This window comes from Hyperoodon ampullatus (genome assembly GCF_949752795.1).
Source record: "Hyperoodon ampullatus genome assembly, chromosome: 10".
Taxonomy (NCBI): Eukaryota; Metazoa; Chordata; class Mammalia; order Artiodactyla; family Ziphiidae; genus Hyperoodon; species Hyperoodon ampullatus.
Genome location: NC_136923.1, coordinates 49,976,448 through 49,989,966, shown reverse-complemented (window position 1 = coordinate 49,989,966; position 13,519 = coordinate 49,976,448). Strand labels below are relative to the sequence as shown.

The window sequence follows — 13,519 nt, the reverse complement described above, 5'->3', positions numbered from 1 at the left end:
TTTCCGTATATTGAAGAATCCTTGCATCCCTGATATAAATCCCACTTGATCATGGTGTATGATCCTTTTAATGTGTTGTTGGATTCTGTTTGCGAGTATTTTGTTGAGGATTTTTGCATCTATGTTCATCAGTGATATTGGTCTGTAATTTTCTTTTTTTGTAGTATCTTTGTCTGGTTTTGGTATCAGAGTGATGGTGGCCTCATAGAATGAGTTTGGTAGTGTTCCTTCGTCTGCAATTTTTTGGAAGAGTTTGAGAAGGATGGGTGTTAGCTCTTCTCTAAATGTTTGATAGAATTCACCTGTGAAGCCATCTGGTCCTGGACTTTTGTTTGTTGGAAGATTTTTAATCACAGTTTCCATTTCATTACTTGTGATTGGTCTGTTCATATTTTCTTTTTCTTCCTGGTTCAGTCTTGGAAGGTTATACTTTCTAAGAATTTGTCCATTTCTTCCAGGTTGTCCATTTTATTGGCATAGAGTTGCTTGTAGTAGTCTCTTAGGATGCTTTGTATTTCTGCAGTGTCATAACTTCTCCTTTTTCATTTCTAATTTTATGGATTTGAGTCCTCTCCCTCTTTTTCTTGATGAGTCTGGCTAATGGTTTATCAATTTTGTTTATCTTCTCAAAGAACCAGCTTTTAGTTTTATTGATCTTTGCTATTGTTTTCTTTGTTTCTATTTCATTTATTTCTGCTCTGATCTTTATGATTTCTTTCCTTCTGCTAACTTTGGGTTTTGTTTTTTCTTCTTTCTCTAATTGCTTTATGGGTAAGGTTAGGTCATTTATTTGAGATGTTTCTTGTTTCTTGAGGTAGGATTCTATAGCTATAAACTTCCCTCTTAGAACTGGTTTTGCTGCATCCCATAGGTTTTGGGTCATCGTGTTTTCATTGTCATTTGTTTCTAGGTATTTTTTGATTTCCTGTTTGATTTCTTCAGTGTCTCTTGGTTATTTAGTAGTGTATTGTTTAACCTCCATGTGTTTGTATTTTTTACAGATTTTTTCCTGTAGCTGATATCTAGTCTCATAGCGTTTTGGTCGGAAAAGATGCTTGATATGGTTTCAATTTTCTTAAATTTACCAAGGCTTGATTTATGACCCAAGATAATGATCTATCCTGGAGAATGTTCCATGAGCACTTGAGAAGAAAGTGTATTCTGTTGTTTTTGGATGGAATTTCTATAAATATCAATTAAGTCCATCTTGTTTAATGTATCATTTAAAGCTTGTGTTTCCTTATTTATTTTCATTTTGGATGATCTGTCCAATGGTGAAAGTGGGGTGTTAAAGTCCCCTAGTATGATGTGTTAGTCTCGATTTCCCCTTTTGTGGCTGTTAGCATTTGCCTTATGTATTGACGTGCTCCTATGTTGGGTGCATAAATATTTACAATTATTGTATCTTCTTGGATTGATCCGTTGATCATTATGTAGTATCCTTCTTTGTCTCTTGTAATAGTCTATTTTAAAGTCTATTTTGTCTGATATGAGAATTGCTACTCCAGCTTTCTGTTGGTTTCCTTTTGCATGGAATATCTTTTTCCATCCCCTCACTTTCAGTCTGTATGTGTCCCTGGGTCTGAAGTGGGTCTCTTGTAGACAGCGTATATACGGGTCTTGTTTTTTGCATCTATTCAGCCAGTCTCTGTCTTTTGGTTGGAACATTTAATCCATTTACATTTAAGGTAGTTATCAATATGTATGTTCCTATTACCATTTTCTTAATTGTTTTGGGTTTGTTTTTGTAGGTCTTTTACTCCTCTTGTGTTTCCTGCCTAGAGAATTTCCTTTAGCATTTGTCATAAGCTTGTTTGGTGGTGCTGAATTCTCTTAGCTTTTGCTTGTCTGTAAAGGTTTTCATTTTCCGTCAAATCTGAATCAGATTCTTGCTGGGTAGAGTAATCTTGGTTGTAGGTTTTTCCCTTTCAACACTTTAAATATGTCCTGCCACTCCCTTCTGGCTTGCAGAGTTTCTGCTGAAAGATCAGCTGTTAACCTTATGGGGATTCCCTTGTATGTTATTTGTTGCTTTTCCCTTACTGCTTTTAATATTTTTTCTTTGTATTTAATTTTTGATAGTTTGATTAATATGTGTCTTGGCATGTTTCTCCTTGGATTTGTCATGTATGGACTCTCTATGCTTCCTGGACTTGACTATTTCCTTTCCCATATTAGGGAAGTTTTCAACTGTAATCTCTTCAAATATTTTCTCAGTCCCTTTCTTTTTCTCTTCTTCTTCTGGGACCCCTATAATTCAGATGTTGGTGCATTTACTGTTGTCCCAGCGGTCTCTGAGACTGTCCCAATTCTTTTTTCTTTATTCTGCTCTGCGGTAGTTATTTCCACTGTTTTATCTTCCAGGTCACTTATCTGTTCTTCTGCCTCAGTTATTCTGCTATTGATTCCTTCTAGAGAATTTTTAATATCATTTATTGTGGTGTTCATCATTGTTTGTTTGCTCTTTAGTTCTTCTAGGTCCTTGTGAAACGTTTCTTGTATTTTCTCCATTCTATTTCCAAGATTTTGGATCATCTTTACTATCATTACTCTGAATATTTTTTCAGGTAGACTGCCTAAGGAAATTTTTTTAATTAAATTGTTTATCCTTCCATTTTTTTTAATCTTAAGAAGACATTGTTTTACCATTCAAAAATATGTATGTGTGTGTGTATATATATGTGTATATATATATATATATATATATATATATATATACACACACACACACACACACATATTTGTATCCCTCCATTCTTAGAAAATGGGAGAATACTCTATTGTTCTGCATCTGGATTTCATCACCTGATGATTGTAGTATAGAGAGCTCTTCCTCGTTCTTATCACTGTACACTTATTCCATTGTACTATAGTTTATTCCACCAGTTCCCTTTTAATGGACGTTTGAGTTGTTTGCAGTCTCTTGCTGTTAAAAATAGTCCTACAAAGACGAATGTACTGCATAGGTCTTTCTGTATTTTTGCTGGTATCTATGGGAGTCAGAAAACTGAGTTTGCCATGTCAAAAGGTGTGGTAATCCTGCTAGATATAACAAATTCTCCTTTGTAGGGGTTATACAATGTTGCATTCCCACAAATGAGAGGGTCTATTTCCTTCTCCACACTACTTTTCCCTGAGTATAATGTCAAGTTTTTGGACTCTTACTGGTGTTTCAGTGAGAAATACAGTTTTAATTTACATTTCCCTTAGTATGGGCATCTTTTCATATTCAGAGCAATTTGTTTCTCTGTGAACTGTCCATTTTTTTAGCCTATTGTTCTACATAATAGTGGGTTTTTTCCTCTTTATTTCTAATTTTAGAGGCTCTCTATATGGAAAGATAGTAAATATAAATTGTAAAAATTTTTTATAGTCATTTGTCTTTTTGCTTTGCTTATAGTGTTTTTGGCCATTCAAAAGTCTTCATTTCTAGGTAGTCTTATTTGTTACCCCTTTGCCCTTCTTGCTTGTGGATTTTTGAGTCATTTTTTGGTAATTTTTACCCATTCCTTGGTTATAGCAGTTCACTCACCTTTTCTCTAGTAACTGTATGTTCTTACTTCCTTTCTTCTTCTCTGTCTCTCTCTCTCTGCCTGTCTTTCTCTCTCTCTCTTCTTTCTGTGCATTTGTTCTGGTGTATGGTACAAAGTTTGGTTCCAGTTTTCTTTTTCCATGTGTATATCCAGTTATGCCAACATTACTCATTTAAAAGTCTATCTTTTCTCATTGATTTGAGCTGCTCTTTTTGTTTTGTTGTTGTTTAATGTACTTGTATATGTAATTGGGTCTATTTCTGGATTTTCTATTCTACTCCATTGGTCTGTATTTATGAGCCATTACAACATTGTTTTAATTGTATAAGCCTTATGTTTTAATATCTAGTAAGGTTAGCTTTCTTTGTTTTCATTTTGTGTTTTTCTAGCTTTTTTTTTTCTTGTTTTTCTTCCAAATAAACTTTATAATCAACTTGTCTTACTCTGATGAGAAAAAAAACCTGATGGTATTTTTATTTGGACTGTATTAAATGTATAGATTAATTTAGGGTGTAACAGGTATTTTTGTGATGCTGAGTCTTTTCATCCAAGAAGATGCCTTTCCATTTGTTCAGTCCTACTTCTCTGTCTTCCAGGAATGTTTTATATAATTTTCCTCATATCGATTTTGGGTATATCTTGTAATTTTACATGTATGTATTTATTTTATTTTTTGATATTATGTTTATTATATCTTCTCTCTACGTTTTATTTTGATCTGTGATGATTATTGAATTTTGTATGTTAATTTTATAACCTGTTACTTTACCAGGTCATTTCATTGTTCATAGTAATTTTGCCATTGATTAGTTTGGGTTGTCTAGATGTATAATCGTATGAGATGAAAACTGAGAATTTTCTGAGCCTTTCCAAAGAATACAGAATTTTTCTAAGTTAACAATACATGGGCAGTGCAGGTGTGTTTCTGGAGATCACACTTAGCTGCTTAATGGTATGTTGTAGATGTTCCAGTCTGTCATGTGCCATGATCTGTGTTAACTGTATCATTTGTTTAATAACAGGAGTTAGAAAGGCAGAAACATATGTGTAGTGTGCTACAGCATAAGATGGATGAACTTAAAGAAGGCCTCCGACAAAGAGATGAGCTTATTGAGGTATGTACATGAACTGTGGAAATACTTAATTTTGGAAAAAAATGCACCGAATTGGATGAGGGCATGTGTGTTGGGAGGGAAGGGAGTTAAAATTCCACAAACAAACTTGTCTCTTCACATTTGGCTGTACCCTAAAATCTTACAAACATGAAACATGAAGGCAGGCTTAAAAAATTAATACTGTGAACCCTATAAATATTTCACCTTTTAATAGCAGAAGCTTTTATAATTGTCTTTTATTCCTAAGCACATTGTTTCCTAAAGATATCTTAAGAAATGGGCAAAAGGAAACATTACAGAGTACCATGATTCTTTGGAATGTAGTGAATGCTATATTTGGGGACATGATTCTTGGGGAATAAGAAGTTTGATCGTCGCTCAGGTAGGTGCATTTCTGAGATGGCTAAATGAAAAGAAGAAATTGTGTCAAGACTCCTGGTAGTAGACAAAAGGTGAAGGTTGCCCGGGGCTGTGACTCAGGTTCCTGGGGTGGAGGAGTTCTGAGGGCCACAGCAACATTCTAGGAGGCAAGGAGGAGTGTGGGCCTCCGAGAAATCTTTGAAAGCATGTATCATCCTTTTATGCCTGCCAGCGTGCATGCATCTCTGTTTTTCTTTAAATGTGGTTTTCCTCTTGAGGTTGTCATTTTTTATAAATATGGGGTGAGGTTTGTTGGGAAGGGGTCATGCTCACTTTCTTGGTGAGGTTATCAAGCATGTCTAATGTTAACTTAGTGTTGATGCCATGGTGATATCAGGAAGGCAACTTTTTTTTTTTAATAATCTATTTCTGTTTCATTTTTTAAATTATTTTTTATTTTTTGGCTGCGTCAGGTCTTCACTGCGGCACACAGGCTCTTCTTTGTGGCGCGTGGGCTTCTCTCTAGTTGTGGCATGCGGGTTTTCTCTCTCTAGTTGTGGCACGCGGGCTCCAGGGTGCATGGGCTCAGTAGTTGTGGCACGTGGGCTTAGTTGCCCCGGGCATGTGGGATCTTAGTATCCCGACCAGGGATCAAACCCGTGTCCCCTGCATTGAAAGGCGGATTCTTTACCACTGGACCACCAGGGAAGTCCCAGGAAGGCCAGCTCTTGACAACCCTGGAGATGCCACATGCATCACGCTCAACTCAGCCCTGTCCCTCGTCCTTTAGAACCACCCCCCTTCCCTCCCTCTTTTTCTCTTCCCCCATGGGCCTGCCTCACTTGATCTCTCCCCCTATAAATGACTTTAAAGACCATTTAATAGAAGAAAAGAAGTGACTCTTTTTGTGGATTTGTGTTACTTTTTTTGTCATTCTTGAGAATAATTGAATTGAACATAGCCTGCTGAAAGCAGATAGAATTTGTGAATTCTAAATGCAAACACAGATAACCCTTTGAAAATATCAGATTACATGTGAAGTTAGTTGTCTTAGTTTTTCCATATATGGCAAGAAGCATATTATCCAAACTCTGTATCCTGCTGGCAGTTAAAAATCACATGAATTCTCCCTTTTTGTCCTCTTTTTTGTGTGTGTCAATATGCCAGCCACTTGTTATTTCTTTTTCTAATTAAAATATGTACTTTTCCCCATATGATTTCCAAAGAATAATAAAACTACTTTGGGAGCTGCTTCTCAAATTCAGTAACTTATGTTAGAATTGGTTAAGTGTTCTAGTTTTTAGTTTGATGATTGCATTTAAGAGCTATTTTAATGCTTGATTTTTACAATTTGTCAGTATGGTTTCCAATTTAAAAGTCCAGGGTGCTGGGTATACAAACTTTAAAAACCTTAGTTTTAAGTATTTTTTATGTTTAGAATTAACATCCTTCAGATGTTAATATGCACATTTACTTATAACTGAAGAATCCTGACTCTGCCAAAATAATGTTTTTTGGTCTTTAGAATGGAGAACCACGTGGTAAAGTAGATGAGAAATGTATGAGTAGGGAAAGTGGAAGATGATAATTTACCAGTAATGCATAAAAGAACCTGCTAAATATAAGAGAGTATAAATTGAGCATCAGTGCCTAGTCAGAAGAGTTAAGAATTGCTAAATGCTAAAAATCTAGTTTTTCTAAAAACTGTGAAATGTGTAATTTATGATGTTCTTGCTATCATAGATTCTGCTAACAGGAATTCAGAATGATTGAGCTATGTCCCTCTTGTAGTTTTTTAGTTCTTCTTTAAAAAATAGGGTTCAAAACTACTGCATGTTGTCTGTGATAAGGATCATTTGTTCATAAGAAAATCTGAATTTCCCTCTCTAAAAGTGTAAGTTGTCCCGTGTTTGGGGGAAAGGCACTTATGAGAAGAAGAGTACATGTGTGGAGCTGGGTGTACACAGAAGCCCCAGCTGGCTTGCTGCCTCATAGCTGTGGTTGGAGCAGCTGCCCCCAGTCCCCTCGCTTTCCGTCATACCGACACGGCGCCAAGACGCTGGATGCCATCTTTCCTGTTGATCACAGACTTTCTGCTTTTCTTAAGTTTCTTTATCAGCTTTATTTTTGTTCTGTTTTCCTCCCTCTAACCCTGTCCTCTTTTTCTTTCTGCTCTTTTATTACTTCTCTTCCCCTCTTCCTCTGCAGGAGAATCAGCGTATGCAGGAGAGAATAGACACCATGACAAAAGAGGTGTTTGAACTCCAGGAGACACTGCTTTGGAAAGATAAAAACATTAGGGTATGAGATCAAATTGGGCTTTGGCCCAAAGCTCATTGATGAGGAATAGATCAATGTAAATTTAACGTAGAGATTCCTAAAATTCTGTCCTTTGACTATTTTTAGAGCATTTATACTGAGTGAAATATGAATAAGCAGAAGACAGAAACTTCCATGGGAAAACCTGATCCTATGCCTGGAAAGAACTCTTCTCTCCAGCTGACTCTGGGCTTGTAAAACCTACAAGTAGGAACTTTCTAAGGAAGTTGTTCTTTATTTCCCCAGGATTTTTTATGCAGAAATAGCCACAGGCATTTAATTCAAACTCTCTGGGTAATTTGATATCCTTACATTGTAAGAATTTGGATAAGAAGCAAGAGGATAGGGGGTGGGGGGAAAGTTATTAGCATCCCATAACTCTTTGGTGAATAAAATAGGAAGAGATTAAAATCATTTTAATTACGGAAGTGGATAGGAATGTAAGATTTGCTGGAGCTGCCAAACTATGATGTCACCTCTAATCATATCCTTGCAACTCCCCAAAGCAGGGGCCCAGATGAGGAAAAAGTCTTCAGTGCCTTTTTGCTAAGCCCTTCAGGTAGATTCCAAGGACACTGGAGCTGAAAAAATCCCTGCCAGTTCATCCCATGTGGCCTTTTGACTGGCAGCCACCTACACCTCATGGCATATGAGCTCTCTGTTCCACAGAGGCTTAACTTGTCAGGGAAGGGCAGCGTGGAGGGAAAAGAGAGAAGGAAACCCTTGGCCTGAAGACATAGTTAGGAAGCCTCCGTTCTACCTGAGGTTAGGTGGGGTAGGGAAAAGCTGGCCAAAATCCCTGAGAGCACCTATGGTGGACAGGCGTGGATGTGAAGCCCTCCGGATCACACCCTCCATAGTTAGGGGCATTCTGGTATCCAGGTCGTTTCACACTTCCAAGGACCCTATCCTCTCAATAGACACTTGGGAAACAAAATTACTTGTTAAAGTGTGGTAGACCAAGCAGTTTTAAAGAAACAAAGCTACCATTTATTGTTTGTAGATTTTTTGATTATGGCCCTTCTGACCAGTGTGAGGTGATACCTCATTGTAGTTGGGTTTTTTTTTGAATTTTTGAATTTTATTTTATTTATTTTTTTATACAGCCGGTTCTTACTAGTCATCAGTTTTATACACATCAGTGTATACATGTCAATCCAATCTCCCAATTCATCACACCACCACCACCCCCCCGCCCGCTTTCCCCCCTTGGTGTCCATACGTTTGTTCTCTACATCTGTGTCTCAATTTCTGCCCTGCAAAACGGTTCATCTGTACCATTTTTCTAGGTTCCACATATACGCGTTAATATATGATATTTGTTTTTCCCTTTCTGACTTACTTCACTCTGTAGACAGTCTCTAGATCCATCCACGTCTCAACAAATGACCCAATTTCATTCCTTTTTATGTCTGAGTAATATTCCATTGTATATATATACCACATCTTCTTTATCTATTCATCTGTCGATGGGCATTTACGTTGCTTCCATGTCCTGGCTATTGTAAATAGTGCTGCAATGAACATTGGGGTGCATGTGTCTTTTTGAATTATGGTTTCCTCTGGGTATATGCCCAGTAGTGGGATTGCTGGGTCATATGGTAATTCTAGTTTTAGTTTTCTAAGGAACCTTCATACTGTTCTCCATAGTGGCTGTATCAGTTTACATTCCCACCAACAGTGTAAGAGGCTTCCCTTTTCTCCACACCCTCTCCAGCATTTATTGTTTGTAGATATTCTGATGATGCCCATTCTAACTGGTGTGAGGTGGCACCTCATTGTAGTTTTGATTTGCATTTCTCTAATAATTAGTGATGTTGAGCTGCTTTTCATGTGCTTCTTGGCCATCTGTATGTTTTCTTTGGAGAAATATCTATTTAGGTCTTCTGCCCATTTTTGGATTGGGTTGTTTGTTTCTTTAATATTGAGCTGCATGAGCTGTTTATATATTTTGGAGATTAATCCTTTGTCCATTGATTCGTTTGCAAATATTTTCTCCCATTCTGAGGGTTGTCTTTTCATCTTGTTTATGGTTTCCTTTGCTGTGCAAAAGCTTTGAAGTTTCATTAGGTCCCATTTGTTTATTTTTGTTTTTATTTCCATTACTCTAGGAGGTGGATCAAAAAAGATTTTGCTGTGATTTATGTCAAAGAGTGTGTTCTTCCAATGTTTTCCTCTAAGAGTTTTATAGTGTCTGGTCTTACATTTAGGTCTCTAAATCTATTTTGAGTTTATTTTTGTGTATGGTGTTAGGGAGTATGTAGCTGTCCAGTTTTCCCAGCACCACTTATTGAAGAGGCTGTCTTTTCTCCACTCTATATCCTTGCCTCCTTTGTCATAGATTAGTTGACCATAGGTGCGTGGGTTTATCTCTGGGCTTTCTATCTTGTTCCATTGATCTATGTTTCTGTTTTTGTGCCAGTACCATACTGTCTTGATTACTGTAGCTTTATAGTATAGTCTGAAGTCAGGGAGTCTGATTGCTCCAGCTCCTTTTTTTTCCCTCCAGACTGCTTTGGCTATTCGGGGTCTTTTGTGTCTCCATACAAATTTTAAGATTTTTTGTTCTAGTTCCGTAAAAAATGCCATTGGTAATTTGATAGGGATTGCATTGCATCTCTAGATTGCTTTGGGTAGTAGAGTCATTTTCAGTATTGATTCTTCCAATCCAAGAACATGGTATATCTCTCCATCTGTTGGTATCACCTTTAATTTCTTTCATCAGTGTCTTATAGTTTTCTGCATACAGGTCTTTTGTCTCCCTAGGTAGGTTTATTCCTAGGTATTTTATTCTTTTTGTTGCAATGGTAAATGGGAGTGTTTCCTTAATTTCTCTTTCAGATTTTTCATCATTAGTGTATAGGAATGCAAGAGATTTCTGTGCATTAATTTTGTATCCTGCAACTTTACCAAATTCATTGATTAGCTCTAGTAGTTTTCTGGTGGCATCTTTAGGATTCTCTATGTATAGTATCATGTCATCTGCAAACAGTGACAGTTTTACTTCTTCTTTTCCAATTTGTATTCCTTTTATTTCTTTATCTTCTCTGATTGCCATGGCTAGAACTTCCAAAACTATGTTGAATAATGGTGGCGAGGGTGGACATCTTTGTCTTTTTCCTGATCTTAGAGGAAATGCTTTCAGTTTTTCACCATTGAGAATGATGACTGCTGTGGGTTTGTTGTATATGGCCTTTATCATCTTGAGGTAGGTATCCTCTATGCCCACTTTCTGAAGAGTTTTTATCATAAATGGGTGTTGAATTTTGTCAAAAACTTTTTCTGCATTTATTGAGATGATCATATGCTTTTTCTTCCTCAATTTCTTAATATGGTGTATCACATTGATTGATTTCTGTATATTGAAGAATCCTTGCATCCCTGATATAAATCCCACTTGATCATGGTGTATGATCCTTTTAATGTGTTGTTGGATTCTGTTTGCTAGTTTTTTGTTTTGTTTTTTTTTTTTTTGCGGTACGTGGGCCTCTCACTGTTGTGGCCTCTCCCGTTGCGGAGCAGGCTCCGGACGCACAGGCTCAGCGGCCATGGCGCACAGGCCCAGCCGCTCCGCGGCATGTGGGATCTTCCCAGACCGGGGCACGAACCCGTGTCCCCTGCATCGGCAGGCGGACTCTCAACCACTGCGCCACCAGGGAAGCCCTGTTTGCTAGTTTTTGTTGAGGATTTTTGCATCTATATTCATCAGTGATATTGGTCTGTAATTTTCTTTTTTTGTAGTATCTTTGTCTGGTTTTGGTATCAGGGTGATGGTGGCCTCATAGAATGAGTTAGGGAGTGTTCCTTCCTCCGTGATTTTTTGGAAGAGTTTGAGAAGGATGGGTGTTAGCTCTTCTCTAAATGTTTGATAGAATTCACCTGTGAAGCCATCTGGTCCTGGACTTTTGTTTGTTGGAAGATTTTTAATCACAGTTTCCATTTCATTACTTGTGATTGGTCTGTTCATATTTTCTTTTTCTTCCTGGTTCAGTCTTGGAGGGTTATACCTTTCTAAGAATTTGTCCATTTCTTCCTGATTTTCCATTTTATTGGCATAGAGTTACTTGTAGTAGTCTCTTAGGATGCTTCATATTTCTGCGGTGTCATAACTTCTCCGTTTTCATTTCTAATTTTATGGATTTGAGTCCTCTCCCTCTTTTTCTTGATGAGTCTGGCTAATGGTTTATCAATTTTGTTTATCTTCTCAAAGAACCAGCTTTTAGTTTTATTGATCTTTGCTATTGTTTTCTTTGTTTCTATTTCATTTATTTCTGCTCTGATCTTTATGATTTCTTTCCTTCTGCTAACTTTGGGTTTTGTTTGTTCTTCCTTCTCTAATTGCTTTAGGTGTAAGGTTAGGTCGTTTATTTGAGATGTTTCTTGTTTCTTGAGGTAGGCTTGTATAGCTATAAACTTCCCTCTTAGAACTGCTTTTGCTGCATCCCATAGGTTTTGGATCGTCGTGTTTTCATTGTCATTTGTCTCTAGGTATTTTTTGATTTCCTGTTTGATTTCTTCAGTGATCTCTTGGTTATTTAGTAACGTATTGTTTAGCCTCCATGTGTTTGTGTTTTTTACTTTTTTTTCCCTGTAATTCATTTCTAATCTCATAGCGTTGTGGTCAGAAAAGATGCTTGATATGATTTCAATTTTCTTAAATTTACTGAGGCTTGATTTGTGACCCAAGATGTGATCTATCCTGGAGAATGTTCTCTGCGCACTTGAGAAGAAAGTGTAATCTGTTTTTGGATGAAATTCTTATAAATATTAATCAAATCTATCTGGTCTGTTGTGTCATTTAAAGCTTGTATGTCCTTATTAATTTTCATTTTGGATGATCTGTCCATTGGTGTAAGTGAGGTGTTAAAGTCCCCCAGTATTATTGTGCTACGGTCGATTTCCTCTTTTGTAGCTGTTAGCAGTTGCCTTGTGTATTGAGGTGCTCCTATGTTGGGTGCATATATATTTATGATTGTTATATCTTCTTCTTGGATTGATACCTTGATCACTAGGTAGTGTCCTTCCTTGTTTCTTGTAACATTCTTTATTTTAAAGTCTATTTTATCTGATATGTGTATTGCTACTCCAGCTTTCTTTTGATTTCCATTTGCATGGAGTATCTTTTACCATCCCCTCACTTTCAGTCTTAGGTGTCCCTAGATCTGAAGTGGGTCTCTTGTAGACAGCATATATATGGGTCTTGTTTTTGTATCCATTCAGCAAGCCTGTGTCTTTTGGTTGGAGCATTTAATCCATTCACATTTAAGGTTGTTATCAACATGTATGTTCCTATGACCATTTTCTTAATTGTTTTGGGTTTGTTTTTGTAGGTCTTTTTCTTCTCTCGTGTTTCCCACTTAGAGAAATTCCTTTAGCATTTGTTGTAGAGCTGGTTTGGTGGTGCTGAATTCTCTTAGCTTTTGCTTGTCTGTAAAGCTTTTGATTTTTCCATCGAATCTGAATGAGATCCTTGCCGGGTAGAGTAATCTTGGTTGTAGGTTCTTCCCTTTCATCACTTTAAGTATATCATGCCACTCCCTTCTGGCTTGTAGAGTTTCTGCTAAGAAATCAGCTGTTAACCTTATGGGAGTTCCCTTGTATGTTATTTGTCATTTTTCCCTTGCTGCTTTCAATAATTTTTCTTTGTCTTTAATTCTTACCAATTTGATTACTGTGTGTGTCGGCGTGTTTCTCCTTGGGTTTATCCTGTATGGGACGCTCTGCGCTTCCTGGACTTGGGTGGCTATTTCCTTTCCCATGTTAGGGAAGTTTTCAACTATAATCTCTTCACATATTTTCTCTGGTCCTTTCTCTCTCTCTTCTCCTTCTGGGACCCCTATAATGCGAATGTTGCTGCATTTAATGTTGTCCCAGAGGTCTCTTAGGCTGTCTTCATTTCTTTTCATTCTTTTTTCTTCATTCTGTCCCATGGCAGTAAATTCCACCATCTGCCTTCCAGGTCACTTATCCGTTCTTCTGCCTCAGTTATTCTGCTATTGATTCCTTCTAGTGTAGTCTTCATTTCAGTTATTGTATTGCTCATCTCTGTTTGTTTGTTCTTTAATTCTTCTAGGTCTTAGTTAAACATTTTTGCATCTTCTCGATCTTTGCCTCCACCCTTTTTCCGAGGTCCTGGATCATCTTCACTATCATTATTCTGAATTCTTTTTCTGAAAGGTTGCTGATCTCCAC

General features: G+C 37.2%; 1 protein-coding gene across 8 annotated transcripts in view; it reads left to right on the top strand.

Moving 5' to 3' along the window:
• Nucleotides 1-13,519, top strand: part of LRRFIP2 (LRR binding FLII interacting protein 2) — a 97,403-nt gene that overhangs the window by 67,652 nt on the left and 16,232 nt on the right. For 4 of the 8 annotated variants that reach the window (XM_079712929.1, XM_079712928.1, XM_079712927.1 and 1 more), the window contains 2 exons: nt 4,556-4,648; nt 7,217-7,309. In XM_079712929.1, the coding sequence (XP_079569055.1) occupies nt 4,556-4,648; nt 7,217-7,309 (186 nt within the window). The remainder of the gene's footprint in view (nt 1-4,555; nt 4,649-7,216; nt 7,310-13,519) is intronic. The other 4 variants (XM_079712933.1, XM_079712932.1, XM_079712931.1 and 1 more) reach the window with 1 other exon arrangement.